The sequence below is a fragment of the Suillus subaureus genome, assembly GCF_016647635.1.
Source record: "Suillus subaureus strain MN1 chromosome Unknown BJ212scaffold_323, whole genome shotgun sequence".
Classification (NCBI taxonomy): domain Eukaryota; kingdom Fungi; phylum Basidiomycota; class Agaricomycetes; order Boletales; family Suillaceae; genus Suillus; species Suillus subaureus.
This window is the reverse complement of record NW_024538879.1, coordinates 4,372-19,904: the sequence shown is the minus strand read 5'-3', so window position 1 is coordinate 19,904 and position 15,533 is coordinate 4,372. Positions and strand designations below refer to the sequence as shown.

General features: G+C 44.4%; 6 protein-coding genes across 6 annotated transcripts; 3 read left to right on the top strand and 3 right to left on the bottom strand.

Annotated features, from left to right (window-relative positions):
* Positions 1 to 5,431: 5,431 nt before the first annotated feature.
* BJ212DRAFT_1248719 (uncharacterized protein) lies at positions 5,432 to 5,794 on the top strand (the record flags this gene model as incomplete). Its single annotated transcript, XM_041329690.1, has 3 exons — positions 5,432 to 5,513; positions 5,564 to 5,665; positions 5,724 to 5,794. Coding segments are annotated over 3 exons (255 nt in total), but the record flags the coding sequence as incomplete, so codon positions are not given.
* Positions 5,795 to 6,131: 337 nt separating this feature from the next.
* BJ212DRAFT_1291322 (Met-10+ like-protein-domain-containing protein) lies at positions 6,132 to 7,581 on the top strand (the record flags this gene model as incomplete). Its single annotated transcript, XM_041332107.1, has 8 exons — positions 6,132 to 6,289; positions 6,337 to 6,428; positions 6,492 to 6,587; positions 6,636 to 6,713; positions 6,762 to 6,817; positions 6,880 to 6,990; positions 7,041 to 7,277; positions 7,330 to 7,581. The coding sequence occupies 8 exons, from the start codon at positions 6,132 to 6,134 to the stop codon at positions 7,579 to 7,581; spliced, it is 1,080 nt and encodes a 359-aa protein (XP_041185224.1).
* A 515-nt stretch (positions 7,582 to 8,096) lies between these two features.
* Positions 8,097 to 8,835, bottom strand: BJ212DRAFT_1450763 (uncharacterized protein; the record flags this gene model as incomplete). Its single annotated transcript, XM_041338820.1, has 3 exons — positions 8,097 to 8,452; positions 8,477 to 8,736; positions 8,789 to 8,835. The coding sequence occupies 3 exons, from the start codon at positions 8,833 to 8,835 to the stop codon at positions 8,097 to 8,099; spliced, it is 663 nt and encodes a 220-aa protein (XP_041185223.1).
* A 2,705-nt stretch (positions 8,836 to 11,540) lies between these two features.
* On the top strand, positions 11,541 to 11,876 carry BJ212DRAFT_1291330 (uncharacterized protein; the record flags this gene model as incomplete). Its single annotated transcript, XM_041332109.1, has 1 exon — positions 11,541 to 11,876. A coding segment is annotated over one exon (336 nt), but the record flags the coding sequence as incomplete, so codon positions are not given.
* Positions 11,877 to 12,391: 515 nt separating this feature from the next.
* Positions 12,392 to 13,841, bottom strand: BJ212DRAFT_1291323 (Met-10+ like-protein-domain-containing protein; the record flags this gene model as incomplete). The annotated part of the gene is made up of 8 exons (XM_041332108.1): positions 12,392 to 12,643; positions 12,696 to 12,932; positions 12,983 to 13,093; positions 13,156 to 13,211; positions 13,260 to 13,337; positions 13,386 to 13,481; positions 13,545 to 13,636; positions 13,684 to 13,841. 8 exons carry the CDS (start codon positions 13,839 to 13,841, stop codon positions 12,392 to 12,394), a joined length of 1,080 nt encoding a protein of 359 aa, XP_041185221.1.
* A 337-nt stretch (positions 13,842 to 14,178) lies between these two features.
* On the bottom strand, positions 14,179 to 14,541 carry BJ212DRAFT_1254277 (uncharacterized protein; the record flags this gene model as incomplete). Its single annotated transcript, XM_041329752.1, has 3 exons — positions 14,179 to 14,249; positions 14,308 to 14,409; positions 14,460 to 14,541. Coding segments are annotated over 3 exons (255 nt in total), but the record flags the coding sequence as incomplete, so codon positions are not given.
* Positions 14,542 to 15,533: the final 992 nt, after the last annotated feature.

Below are 15,533 nucleotides of genomic sequence, written 5' to 3'. Positions count from 1 at the left end.
CGGAAAACGACAGGTCTCCTTTAAAGGCCCTTTTTGAAAAGGTGTCAGCCCGGGCAGGTACTGCTTGTGAGGCCGTCCTACAGTACTACTAGTAAATATACGTAATTGTATGTTCATGAGAGTCATACATTCAACGTATCGGCAAAAAAAATCCACAATCGGATAAATGTCTTGCTTGATCATATTAACCAACTTTTTGCAACTTTTGGAGACATACTCACTGCAATGCTCCATCAGATGAGGGCATATCACATGTCCCTCTTATCCATGCTCGCTCCCGCCCGTCGGCAGTAAATCTTTTGAGAGGGCCGCGGATCATGACGTGCGAATCTCATAGAGGTTCTGTGTCTGCCGTCCAATCTATCAGTAGCAGTGATGCACGTATGTGATCTGATGTCGTTCGAAGGTGCCCGTCCTCCATCCTCTGCTCTTCTTCGAGGTTTGTGATTGCAAGAACCATGAGAACCTTCTTCTCGCAGAAGAATTCGTGGAAGAACTAGTGAAGCGTAGCAGGGAGTGTGCCAGCCCCAACGTAGAATAGAAGCAGGTCAGTACCACCGTTGACTCGGAATGCCAGGAGATGCGTGTGCCACCCCTCGCCATCACGACGGTTGAATGTGAACTCTTGTCCCCTTCTCCCCAGATGGTACGACGGTTTTATGTTGGTTGGAAGATACGGCACAAACAGCATATAAGAACTTCGTACCTTGCAGCCATACAGCCAATTTAGGAGGGATTGTCAGAATACTATGGTTTTGTCAAGTGTGTACAAACCTATCATGTAAAAGACAGTTGAATGCAGATAAAGTCTCTTGTGCCCACGCAAACTGTAATCTGCCGACTCTCGAACGCCTAATACTAAATCAACTTGTGTTGACGGATGCGAACAACTCTGGAACCCTTCGATCTATCAACATCGGACTATAACGGACATGGGTATGAAGGGCGCCAGCGGACAAAATTTGTATGGGTTTGATTATCAACGCTTTCACTTTCCGGTCGTGCGAGTTTGCTTTCGCAAAACCAACTTTCACTTTCCGGAACATATGATTATGTTTCCGTTTCGGGATATGCTTTAACTTAAGCTTTCTGATTGCAGAATATGTCGAGATGTCCTCTCAAATTGTGAGTTTGCTTTCGCAAAACGAACTTTCACTTTCCGGAACGCATGATTATGTTTCCATTTCAGGATAGATCATAAACTTATCTCTTTGACGATAGCTTATGCCTCTGATATCTGCACATGTGCAACGACGACTTGAGTTCCTCATCCTTCGACCTTAGTTTTCATGGAATGATGGTAAAGCACACGGGCCAGTGCCAAAAAGTGCGAAAACTTGAACAACTCATGTTCTCTTCTGACTGCGTCCACTGTGACAACAGTACCAACTCTACCGATGACAAGTGAACTCTGTGGCATGCCTATACAAACATTGCACTGCCATCATGGGAGTGGGTGCCATTGCACAGGGTATATCGAAATTTTTGGGGTGAGTTTCTCAATCCATCTTTGACGCTCAAAAGTGATTGTGGGTGAAATTGAAGCTGACCATCTTGATTAGATTGATACATGTGCCTGCTCACATTCTGAGCAAGATCATGCTGTTGTTATTGAAGTGCCATCCCTTCCTCTTCGTCACTGTCCAGATCAAGCCCAACAACATTTCATGATGGTATGTATTTGGATTATGAGTCCTAGTGTCAGGCTAAAATTCCCTAAGAATAATTCACCTGGGGATCCTTGAGCAATGTGTTTGCTCTGCTCTCACCTGTACTATGAACATTCATTGCCACTTGCACCACTGCGCCAGGACTCCATCGAACCGAGCACACCATCTCTTTTTAGTAGACATGGATCCAGTGCCAATGCTTCCACCAATGTCTCCTTGTCTTCACTTACAACTCCAGTGACTTTGCCCCATTCCATGCAAGGCTATCTCCAGCCTCCCACTTCGCCATTAGCATCAGTTTCTTCGAACTCTGGCCTATTGCTTGCACCGGTGGCAAATATGCCAGCCTCTATACCTGCAGCTACACCTGCTGGGTGGTCTGCTGCCTCCCTCCAACCGTGGAATCCTCCAGGACCTCTGATTTCTGGAACAACCAATGACCGTTGCTTGTCACATCATGGGCTTGGTGTTTCCCAGTCACCACTTTTGGTGATCCCAACCCTTCAAAGATGCCAGGCAGTAAGATCAGTTAATGCTGTTCCTTCCTCATCAATGTGTCCTACCAGTTGAAACTTGAGGTCAACAAGCACAACCCAATGCTGGCGTGAAACCACTAAGTACCTTGTGGTACTACACCCCGAGCCTGTAAGCTTTTTGTGCTGTCTTTGATATATGCTTATTGGTCTTTATTTATCCTAGATGCATGGGACGGTGCACACAGAATATGAGCATATGTTTCAAGAAATTTGTGCACCCATACCGCAAAAGATCACAAGTTTCATTTTGCAGGCCTGCAACTTTGGTCTAGTCTTTGAGATCGAAGACAGTTTTCCAAAAGACGATCCTGTTGGTCCTGTATTCCATCAATCCCTGTGTTCTCATTTCAAGAGGGTTGGCCTCGCATTTTCTGGATCCAGTTCACATTCACCTTTGTCATCAAACAACCTACCAACCCCAACTGCTCAATTCCCATGGTCATTCCTGTTGACGGGTAAAGGACAGCATTCTACATGTGGTGCCAAACTTCTATCTGCAAGATCATCACCTGAACATCTGACACACCTCGATATCCAAAGGAATGGGTCCAGACTTCTGGTGCCTTCTGCACCATACCATGATCATACCCTTGTATTCATTCGTAAGTTATTTCTTGCTTACCTGTCATCTGGCTGACGTCAATCATATTGGTAGTCCCTTTGTGGGATATAATTGCAGGACCAATCAATGGCCATGGCATGCATTGTTGCCTTGCTCCGTGACTATGGAATGGTCATTTTGAGTTGGCACTTCATGAAGAGCTTGAGGAGATTCAGTGCTCGGCCATATGTATTACTGAGGTACACAGCCAAATTTTATATCAGAAATGATACTCATGACAGTTTTATAGTCAGTTCCAGATGCTGATGCAGCAGCTACCATTCAGACGGGTCGGTTGAGTCTTTTGGAAGTAATCACCACTAGTGGAATAAGCAGTACCACCACCACCTTGGCATCTACATCTCAGCTACCACGTCCTAGTAGTGCTCCCCTGTCTGCATCTTTGGTATCTGTGTCTTCAGCATCTTCAGCATCTGCTTCTGCATCCCCTTCTGCTTCTTCTGCGTCTATATTGCCTTCTTCTATATTGTCTTCATCTCTGTCTGCTTCTGCATCCCCACCTGCCTCTGCATCTTTTTCTGCATCTCCCTCTACTTCTGTGTCTGCACCAGCATCTACTAATCCTCATGCTCCACGTGTGGCATTGCACGAATGGCATAGCTGACTCGAACATGACCTTGAGTTACTTAGAGCCACTGCTGGACAAGGAGACCATGTCATTCATATCACCGCCCCTGATGCTATGCAGGCTGCCGAAATCTTCCTGGCACTATGCAAGTTTTGGTATTGAGAAGGGAGCAACAGCCAGCTAGTCTTCCCAGACGATGTTGAGATAACTAACAGCACACCCTTGAATCTCATTATAGGCTCTATAGATGCAACTCTGTAGGTTAAAATGCACTACCACTGACATATTGCCTCTGACCTGCATTTTTACAGCGGTAATGGTGTAGGAGATGGCCCTATGCAAAGTGTTTGGGGCACCTTGATCACTATGATCACCCAGTATTCTGGCCATTGGCAGCTGATGTCTGAAGGATACTACATGCCAATAGTCACATCTCTTCCTCCTTGCGATGAAGACATCATTTCTTTTCGTGCCTATAGTCTCATCATCCGTACTGGTCTCATCCTCGGTATGGAGCTGCTTCCCATCTCACCACATTTACTTGTCTACCTACTGGATGGTTACCAAGCTTTGACTGCACATCCATTCTTAGATGTGATTTCACCCACGACAAGTCAACACCTACGCTCATGGCCACCACCTTCTGTAATTAGTCCTTCTACAGGTTGCAGGGAACTTGGTATTGCTCCTGCCCATGATCCATACTCACTGATCCTAGAGGTGGACGGTATGATACAGGTAAACACTCAATTATCTTATAGAGGTATCTAATCTGTCAATCTTGTAGATCAATCAACTGCGCCATCTCTCTGAAGCAGCACAGATGGACCTTGGGCAGAGGCTGGTTTGCCATATGGTCTTCGGAAATGAGACACCTCTAGCACATGGACTGCATGCAGTCTATGTTGCTCTAGGGTCTGCATTCCAATATGTCATACATGCTGATATGAAATTCTGTGATGTGAGTCAACAGTTTGTGCTCGGAGTATTTCTAATCTCGTCATCAGTACTTTCATGTAAATGGCTCTGCACAGCCCATCCTGCAAGAAATGTTCGCCGGTCGCATTCTGACCTCCCCCAGCAAGTCATCAATATCATTCACCCTGAGCCAATCACCCAGTACTCCCTCCCTTTGCAGCAGGGATACAATCCAAATCTGGACTATATTACATTGGCTGAACAGTTCATAACGCACTTGAAGTGCTACTTGTGTGGTCGAGGAACCCCTCATGCTACTGATGGCAGCGTGCTCTTTGAGGAGGGTTCAAGCAGCAACAGTGTTGTATATAGGTCACGCTTGTTTTTACGCAGTGCCACTGCACATGAAGTCCTACCGGTTGACCCAACACAATGCATCAAAGTATGTGATCCATAGCCAGATTCTAAAACAAACAAGTCATTGACATCCACTGCACAGATCAAGTTTGACTCGCATTGGGAACACAGCTGGGGAACAGCTGTTGTAAGTTTTATCTTCATTGCTGGAATTCATTATTGTTAAATTTGTACTAGGGCATTCACACTCATACATGTTTTTACAAGTTAGATGTACTGTTGGATGAAGGCACCACCAGTATCATCAGCCAAGCAATCCCTGAAGACGACTCCCAGACAACTGACTTTGATCGATGGATTCACTCTAACATCGGTGAAAATTCATCCAATTCTTATAACCAAGTATAGATTTGCTGCACATCCAAACACTTTCCGTTGATTTTTTGACGAACTTTATTAACGCTAGATATTCTCACTCCACACTTCAAAAATTTGTATCACCATTGCAGCCAGACTCTACATTATTGACAACATTAGATGTTCTTCACCGTTGCAGATGTTCATATTGTCATTACTAATGCTTTCTTTTACTAATATCTGTCAGTACCAGTCACGACTCATATTGCAGCAGCTCTGTTTTATTGCATTCATACCATCCAATTCAGTAATCTTGTAGAACATAAAGTATTGTCTCGTATGATACTCCAAAGTAAACTTTAATAGATTGCATGATACGGCCTCAAATGCACTGGGGTGATCATTTGTCTATGGGGTGTACTGTCGATACTCTCATATCTCTTTGGCAGATGTTCCTGGCCCAGAGTCTGCATCATTTATCATGGGTATGTCTATATTATCTCTTGCTGGATCCTGCTGCTGATATGACCACCAGGGAATCTGAAGGAACTCTACCAAGGTCAGGCAGTGGAGGCTGACTTCAAGTGGCAAACTCAGTTCAGGAATATTGTTCGCTTCAAGGGGTCTTTTGGCATATGTAATGAAATCCACACTTGCAGTATACACTTCCTAATCCTCTGCTGACTCATAGGAAGACCAATTGATGATTTCCAACCCAGCTGCCCTGCAATACATACTTGCAAAGTCAGGTTATCAGTTTCCCAAACTGCATGATTGCTGCGCCCTCTCCCAGATGATGAATGGAAAGGGAATTTTCTCGGTGGATGGTAGGTCCCTAGCCACCAAATCAAAACATGGAATGTTAACTTTTGAAGGTGACAATCACAAACGACAATGCTCCCTGGATTTGGTGGACCAGAGTCCAAAGCCTTCTTGTTATTATTCAAGAACTGCACCAAGTCTGTAGGCATCAAAGTCACTTGATACTCTCAATGCCCATCAATAACTTAAATTTCTCACAGATGTCAACAACTTCCATGCTCGGACTTCAATCATGTCTAACTTTGAGGAAACGCCCTAGATTATCTTTCTTCTCTAAAATCATGGCATGCACACTGACACTCGATGTATCACCTCCAGTGCATCATTGGATGAATACCACTCTTGACAGGGATGCTTTCAAGAAGACTATCCCTGTTCTTGCCGCCAGAGTCCCTGCTTCCAAAACAGGATCCCTGTTAAAGTCTGATGTTATGAAAAAGTATGTGACTTCAGCTATCTGGAGATGACCTCTGATGTATTTCGAAGGTCCCTCATGGATTTGCCAAAAGTACACAGTGTTCTTCGGGACCCGCACAATGACCTTGAGAGGTTGATATTGCTGAATGTATCTGAGGATGGTACCGTGTAGCATTTCTCTATCAAATACCACATGCTTTTCTGATGCTCCATCCGCAAGTCAGCTGCCCTCACGACTGAGGTTCACAATTTCCTGCAAGAACAGTCTGCTATGCTGGTTACACACAACCTAGACTTGACTTATGACCACTGGACAGCTGGTACGAACTGCGCAGTTCCTCATGTCAATGGTGATCAATTATGTCTAGATGAAATATTACAGTCGATATTGCCTGAAGAGCTTTGCAAGGGCTCTCCATTGGGGTTTGCAATCACCGGCCACCTAGGTGAGTGTAGTGACATCCACATTTGATTGTCACTGATAAGTCCTTCAGCTCACATGAATCTCAATAAAGAATATCTACCCTATAAACACATCATTGGTCAGATCGTTCTGGATGAAAGTATTGGCTTCTCCGATTCTGATCATCCGACTGATACCATTTACTACAGAAAAATCCTATGATCCAGACAGTTGTCAATAAATTAGACAGTATTGATACAAAGTACCGCTTCTTCAAAATGGAACTGCTTGCGGGAGAACCTAACTATGTCGTTGAACATGTAAGTCAAGTCATTCTATGGAAGAATAAGCTATTTAAGAAAATTACTAGTACCAGTCCAATTGCCATTTCACTTTTGACTTCACCCACATTTATTGTAATTCACGGCTCCACACAGAGCATGATCGGCTTGTCCAGCACTTCAAACCAACCGATGTCATTGCAGATGTATTTGCTGCTGTGGGTCCCTTCGCAATTCCTGCTGCCAAGAAGGGGTGCATGGTATTTGCGAACAATCTTAACCCTGAAAGTGCGAGATACTTGAGCAAGAATATCATTGACAATAAAGTGAGGCAATTCTTCCATTCGAAATGTGCCTCATTTTGACATTGTTTGGCAGGTCGCAAGTTTGGTCCATGCTAGCTGCGAGGATGGTCGTGATTTCATTAAAGAGGTTGTTGCCCATGTGATGGAACACCCTTTCCCTGCATATACCGGACTGAAACTCAGCAAGATGCAAGAAAAGGATGAGAAATGCAGGCTGCAACTAGCAAAACCCTCTCAGCCTGCTGCACTTGCACCGGTTGATCAGTCAACTGTGAAGGATCAGTCTCCTTGTCAAGCCAATCGACAGCTCCCATCAGATGTCTGACCAGATTCTCGAGTAAGTTTCATCATCGCTCATTGTTCTTCGCTGAACATTCTGCCATAGCCAAGCATATGAAACCCGAGCAGAATTCTCACGTCAGAGCATGTCTTTGGCTAATATCAATACACATATGACCAGTGTCATAAGTCAGTATTTCTGCGCAATTGCAATCACATGCTGACAATCAGCACAGGTACAATACCTGGCATCAACAATCTACCATGATCAAGAGCCAATGGCAGAGAGACTCTATCCTTGTATGTTTGACTCTGCATATTGAGCATATCAGTTTTCAGCCTCGCTCACCAGTGTTCAGTCCACAGACGTTTAGTGGCATTCCTTCTAAGCCTGAAGGAGTTCAAAGGGCACTCCTTATTGGTGTGCTGAAAGTAACCTTGCTAGTAAGGTGTACATGTAGAACGTGAAGAGACACTGTGTATTTGCAGAGGTGAACAAAGGACAAGATTGTGCTTAACCAGAGACAGTCTGCAAGGAGAAACAGTAATATAATCTTGTATCTATGTAACAGTATCAGCTGCAGTTCTACTAGAAGAAACTAATGCTAATGTTTGAATCCAAAGTAGATGGCATGAGTGCATATCAATATAGAGACTAGAATCAAGAAGGGGCTGGACATCAGAGAGAAAAGACTGAAGTTGAGTGTTTGTAAATGGACAACGGGACACAGGAACCTCAACATGGGATAGATTAGAATCAGGATGATTTGATACAAATGGATTAGTTGAATCACCATCCTCAGGATTATGAGTATTGTGATGAGCCAATAGACGCTGGTCATCCAAGTCGTTCCAGTCAATGCCATAGCTGGCAATATCTTCTACCTCCTGGTCCTCAGCCAACTCAATGAACACCCCTCAATGCCCATGCTCAATGATACCTTGGATGAACATGTCGTGGGGCGACCGATGGGGCTCACCATGACACCCAAGAACATGGTGATTCCATGAGGCTACCCACTGGCCTGCATCATCATTGATCAAAGGGAGGAATAGGAAATGAAGTAACCACAGGTGTGAGTCATTGTTCACATTGAGGTTGTTGTAGGCTTCAAGAGTCTGGAAAAATTCTTTCCACTTTTGCCCCAGGCCATTTGTCACATCCGCCCAAAGACGTTCAATACGGATGTTGTGAATGCTCCTGCAGATATAATTAGGATGGGCTAGCAGATGGAGAGCTTAATAATACTTACCTGCCCCATATGTATGAACTGCGCTCAATTCCACGTACTTCTTCCATTCGGGCAGCAACACATAAATTTTCTGTCCCATGGTCACCTCTCACTCAGCTTGGGTACCCATGGATCATAGCAATATCCTCGAATAAAGAAAGGACAGTCTCGGATCGATTGTTGTTGCTGACGCAGATTCCTAGAACATAATGAGAGAATCCATCAATGGAGCCATGGATGACTAGCTTCCAGTGGATGAGACCTGTGAGTAAATTAGTATTTTTACTACACTACTCATATATAACACACCATGCTGTCCGTCATGATGAACCAGGGCCATGGGGCCTGGGACAGAATAGCTACAATGTTGGATTCACCGTGGACCAAACATTGCAGGAGACGGACCAACAACTTGCAGATATGATGCTTCTATACGACTGCGAGGGATGTGGTAGCCAAGTTGCAAAAGGTAACCATCATGCATCCATTGTCCGAAGGACGGAAACTGCTGATGGAGTTCCAGTATCAATCCATCAAGTTCAGCATCGGAAATTGTGGAGAGATCACTCGAAGATCCTCAGTGGTATATTCAGTCGATAGTGCCATCAGGCTGCTGCTCGTCTACATATACTGGAGGTCCAGGAGTAGAAAGGTTGAATTCGAGTAGTCGACAACGTATGGTGCGGGGATGACATTGATAGAGTTCAGCGAGGTGCGTCCTCGATACCCTTCCTGACGAGAGTACAGCAAGATCAGATGGGAGGATGTGAATGCTGGGTCTTCCGACGACACCAGTATGAGCATGACTTCCTAGGTTGACAGGGCTGGCATCTGGTGGATCAGATGATATTGTCATAGCAATATTGAGCTCTTGAATCATGCGATCCACACTGGCTTAAATTACATGTCTTTCAGCAGGTGGGATGATGTTCAAATGCTGAGATAGCAATCAGATCGCGTCTCAAGTACTAATGATACCACAAGTAAACACCTGTTCAATAGCTTCGAGAAATTGAAGGCAGACAGCCTTTTGAGCATTCAAGCAACCCATATCACCGAGCTGTGTTCTGAGTGTGACGTGGACCCTCTCGCCCAGTTGCATGAAAGAATCATAGATGTTCGTTAGTTGAATTGCCTCGGGCATGGCCCTCAGCAGCCAAAAGTCGAAAGCCAAAGTCGAAGTCAAAAGCCAAAAGTGAAAGCCAAAAGCCAAAAGCCAAAGTCAAAGTCAAAACTGGAAATGAAAGGGTTTTTGACTTCGACTTTGGCTTTCGACTTTTGGCTGCTGAGGGCCATGCCCGAGGCAATTCAACTAACGAACATCTATGATTCTTTCATGCAACTGGGCGAGAGGGTCCACGTCACACTCAGAACACAGCTCGGTGATATGGGTTGCTTGAATGCTCAAAAGGCTGTCTGCCTTCAATTTCTCGAAGCTATTGAACAGGTGTTTACTTGTGGTATCATTAGTACTTGAGACGCGATCTGATTGCTATCTCAGCATTTGAACATCATCCCACCTGCTGAAAGACATGTAATTTAAGCCAGTGTGGATCGCATGATTCAAGAGCTCAATATTGCTATGACAATATCATCTGATCCACCAGATGCCAGCCCTGTCAACCTAGGAAGTCATGCTCATACTGGTGTCGTCGGAAGACCCAGCATTCACATCCTCCCATCTGATCTTGCTGTACTCTCGTCAGGAAGGGTATCGAGGACGCACCTCGCTGAACTCTATCAATGTCATCCCCGCACCATACGTTGTCGACTACTCGAATTCAACCTTTCTACTCCTGGACCTCCAGTATATGTAGACGAGCAGCAGCCTGATGGCACTATCGACTGAATATACCACTGAGGATCTTCGAGTGATCTCTCCACAATTTCCGATGCTGAACTTGATGGATTGATACTGGAACTCCATCAGCAGTTTCCGTCCTTCGGACAATGGATGCATGATGGTTACCTTTTGCAACTTGGCTACCACATCCCTCGCAGTCGTATAGAAGCATCATATCTGCAAGTTGTTGGTCCGTCTCCTGCAATGTTTGGTCCACGGTGAATCCAACATTGTAGCTATTCTGTCCCAGGCCCCATGGCCCTGGTTCATCATGACGGACAGCATGGTGTGTTATATATGAGTAGTGTAGTAAAAATACTAATTTACTCACAGGTCTCATCCACTGGAAGCTAGTCATCCATGGCTCCATTGATGGATTCTCTCATTATGTTCTAGGAATCTGCGTCAGCAACAACAATCGATCCGAGACTGTCCTTTCTTTATTCGAGGATATTGCTATGATCCATGGGTACCCAAGCTGAGTGAGAGGTGACCATGGGACAGAAAATTTATGTGTTGCTGCCCGAATGGAAGAAGTACGTGGAATTGAGCGCAGTTCATACATATGGGGCAGGTAAGTATTATTAAGCTCTCCATCTGCTAGCCCATCCTAATTATATCTGCAGGAGCATTCACAACATCCGTATTGAACGTCTTTGGGCGGATGTGACAAATGGCCTGGGGCAAAAGTGGAAAGAATTTTTCCAGACTCTTGAAGCCTACAACAACCTCAATGTGAACAATGACTCACACCTGTGGTTACTTCATTTCCTATTCCTCCCTTTGATCAATGATGATGCAGGCCAGTGGGTAGCCTCATGGAATCACCATGTTCTTGGGTGTCATGGTGAGCCCCATCGGTCGCCCCACGACATGTTCATCCAAGGTATCATTGAGCATGGGCATTGAGGGGTGTTCATTGAGTTGGCTGAGGACCAGGAGGTAGAAGATATTGCCAGCTATGGCATTGACTGGAACGACTTGGATGACCAGCGTCTATTGGCTCATCACAATACTCATAATCCTGAGGATGGTGATTCAACTAATCCATTTGTATCAAATCATCCTGATTCTAATCTATCCCATGTTGAGGTTCCTGTGTCCCGTTGTCCATTTACAAACACTCAACTTCAGTCTTTTCTCTCTGATGTCCAGCCCCTTCTTGATTCTAGTCTCTATATTGATATGCACTCATGCCATCTACTTTGGATTCAAACATTAGCATTAGTTTCTTCTAGTAGAACTGCAGCTGATACTGTTACATAGATACAAGATTATATTACTGTTTCTCCTTGCAGACTGTCTCTGGTTAAGCACAATCTTGTCCTTTGTTCACCTCTGCAAATACACAGTGTCTCTTCACGTTCTACATGTACACCTTACTAGCAAGGTTACTTTCAGCACACCAATAAGGAGTGCCCTTTGAACTCCTTCAGGCTTAGAAGGAATGCCACTAAACGTCTGTGGACTGAACACTGGTGAGCGAGGCTGAAAACTGATATGCTCAATATGCAGAGTCAAACATACAAGGATAGAGTCTCTCTGCCATTGGCTCTTGATCATGGTAGATTGTTGATGCCAGGTATTGTACCTGTGCTGATTGTCAGCATGTGATTGCAATTGCGCAGAAATACTGACTTATGACACTGGTCATATGTGTATTGATATTAGCCAAAGACATGCTCTGACGTGAGAATTCTGCTCGGGTTTCATATGCTTGGCTATGGCAGAATGTTCAGCGAAGAACAATGAGCGATGATGAAACTTACTCGAGAATCTGGTCAGACATCTGATGGGAGCTGTCGATTGGCTTGACAAGGAGACTGATCCTTCACAGTTGACTGATCAACCGGTGCAAGTGCAGCAGGCTGAGAGGGTTTTGCTAGTTGCAGCCTGCATTTCTCATCCTTTTCTTGCATCTTGCTGAGTTTCAGTCCGGTATATGCAGGGAAAGGGTGTTCCATCACATGGGCAACAACCTCTTTAATGAAATCACGACCATCCTCGCAGCTAGCATGGACCAAACTTGCGACCTGCCAAACAATGTCAAAATGAGGCACATTTCGAATGGAAGAATTGCCTCACTTTATTGTCAATGATATTCTTGCTCAAGTATCTCGCACTTTCAGGGTTAAGATTGTTCGCAAATACCATGCACCCCTTCTTGGCAGCAGGAATTGCGAAGGGACCCACAGCAGCAAATACATCTGCAATGACATCGGTTGGTTTGAAGTGCTGGACAAGCCGATCATGCTCTGTGTGGAGCCGTGAATTACAATAAATGTGGGTGAAGTCAAAAGTGAAATGGCAATTGGACTGGTACTAGTAATTTTCTTAAATAGCTTATTCTTCCATAGAATGACTTGACTTACATGTTCAACGACATAGTTAGGTTCTCCCGCAAGCAGTTCCATTTTGAAGAAGCGGTACTTTGTATCAATACTGTCTAATTTATTGACAACTGTCTGGATCATAGGATTTTTCTGTAGTAAATGGTATCAGTCGGATGATCAGAATCGGAGAAGCCAATACTTTCATCCAGAACGATCTGACCAATGATGTGTTTATAGGGTAGATATTCTTTATTGAGATTCATGTGAGCTGAAGGACTTATCAGTGACAATCAAATGTGGATGTCACTACACTCACCTAGGTGGCCGGTGATTGCAAACCCCAATGGAGAGCCCTTGCAAAGCTCTTCAGGCAATATCGACTGTAATATTTCATCTAGACATAATTGATCACCATTGACATGAGGAACTGCGCAGTTCGTACCAGCTGTCCAGTGGTCATAAGTCAAGTCTAGGTTGTGTGTAACCAGCATAGCAGACTGTTCTTGCAGGAAATTGTGAACCTCAGTCGTGAGGGCAGCTGACTTGCGGATGGAGCATCAGAAAAGCATGTGGTATTTGATAGAGAAATGCTACACGGTACCATCCTCAGATACATTCAGCAATATCAACCTCTCAAGGTCATTGTGCGGGTCCCGAAGAACACTGTGTACTTTTGGCAAATCCATGAGGGACCTTCGAAATACATCAGAGGTCATCTCCAGATAGCTGAAGTCACATACTTTTTCATAACATCAGACTTTAACAGGGATCCTGTTTTGGAAGCAGGGACTCTGGCGGCAAGAACAGGGATAGTCTTCTTGAAAGCATCCCTGTCAAGAGTGGTATTCATCCAATGATGCACTGGAGGTGATACATCGAGTGTCAGTGTGCATGCCATGATTTTAGAGAAGAAAGATAATCTAGGGCGTTTCCTCAAAGTTAGACATGATTGAAGTCCGAGCATGGAAGTTGTTGACATCTGTGAGAAATTTAAGTTATTGATGGGCATTGAGAGTATCAAGTGACTTTGATGCCTACAGACTTGGTGCAGTTCTTGAATAATAACAAGAAGGCTTTGGACTCTGGTCCACCAAATCCAGGGAGCATTGTCGTTTGTGATTGTCACCTTCAAAAGTTAACATTCCATGTTTTGATTTGGTGGCTAGGGACCTACCATCCACCGAGAAAATTCCCTTTCCATTCATCATCTGGGAGAGGGCGCAGCAATCATGCAGTTTGGGAAACTGATAACCTGACTTTGCAAGTATGTATTGCAGGGCAGCTGGGTTGGAAATCATCAATTGGTCTTCCTATGAGTCAGCAGAGGATTAGGAAGTGTATACTGCAAGTGTGGATTTCATTACATATGCCAAAAGACCCCTTGAAGCGAACAATATTCCTGAACTGAGTTTGCCACTTGAAGTCAGCCTCCACTGCCTGACCTTGGTAGAGTTCCTTCAGATTCCCTGGTGGTCATATCAGCAGCAGGATCCAGCAAGAGATAATATAGACATACCCATGATAAATGATGCAGACTCTGGGCCAGGAACATCTGCCAAAGAGATATGAGAGTATCGACAGTACACCCCATAGACAAATGATCACCCCAGTGCATTTGAGGCCGTATCATGCAATCTATTAAAGTTTACTTTGGAGTATCATACGAGACAATACTTTATGTTCTACAAGATTACTGAATTGGATGGTATGAATGCAATAAAACAGAGCTGCTGCAATATGAGTCGTGACTGGTACTGACAGATATTAGTAAAAGAAAGCATTAGTAATGACAATATGAACATCTGCAACGGTGAAGAACATCTAATGTTGTCAATAATGTAGAGTCTGGCTGCAATGGTGATACAAATTTTTGAAGTGTGGAGTGAGAATATCTAGCGTTAATAAAGTTCGTCAAAAAATCAACGGAAAGTGTTTGGATGTGCAGCAAATCTATACTTGGTTATAAGAATTGGATGAATTTTCACCGATGTTAGAGTGAATCCATCGATCAAAGTCAGTTGTCTGGGAGTCGTCTTCAGGGATTGCTTGGCTGATGATACTGGTGGTGCCTTCATCCAACAGTACATCTAACTTGTAAAAACATGTATGAGTGTGAATGCCCTAGTACAAATTTAACAATAATGAATTCCAGCAATGAAGATAAAACTTACAACAGCTGTTCCCCAGCTGTGTTCCCAATGCGAGTCAAACTTGATCTGTGCAGTGGATGTCAATGACTTGTTTGTTTTAGAATCTGGCTATGGATCACATACTTTGATGCATTGTGTTGGGTCAACCGGTAGGACTTCATGTGCAGTGGCACTGCGTAAAAACAAGCGTGACCTATATACAACACTGTTGCTGCTTGAACCCTCCTCAAAGAGCACGCTGCCATCAGTAGCATGAGGGGTTCCTCGACCACACAAGTAGCACTTCAAGTGCGTTATGAACTGTTCAGCCAATGTAATATAGTCCAGATTTGGATTGTATCCCTGCTGCAAAGGGAGGGAGTACTGGGTGATTGGCTCAGGGTGAATGATATTGATGACTTGCTGGGGGGAGGTCAGAATGCGACCGGCGAACATTTCTT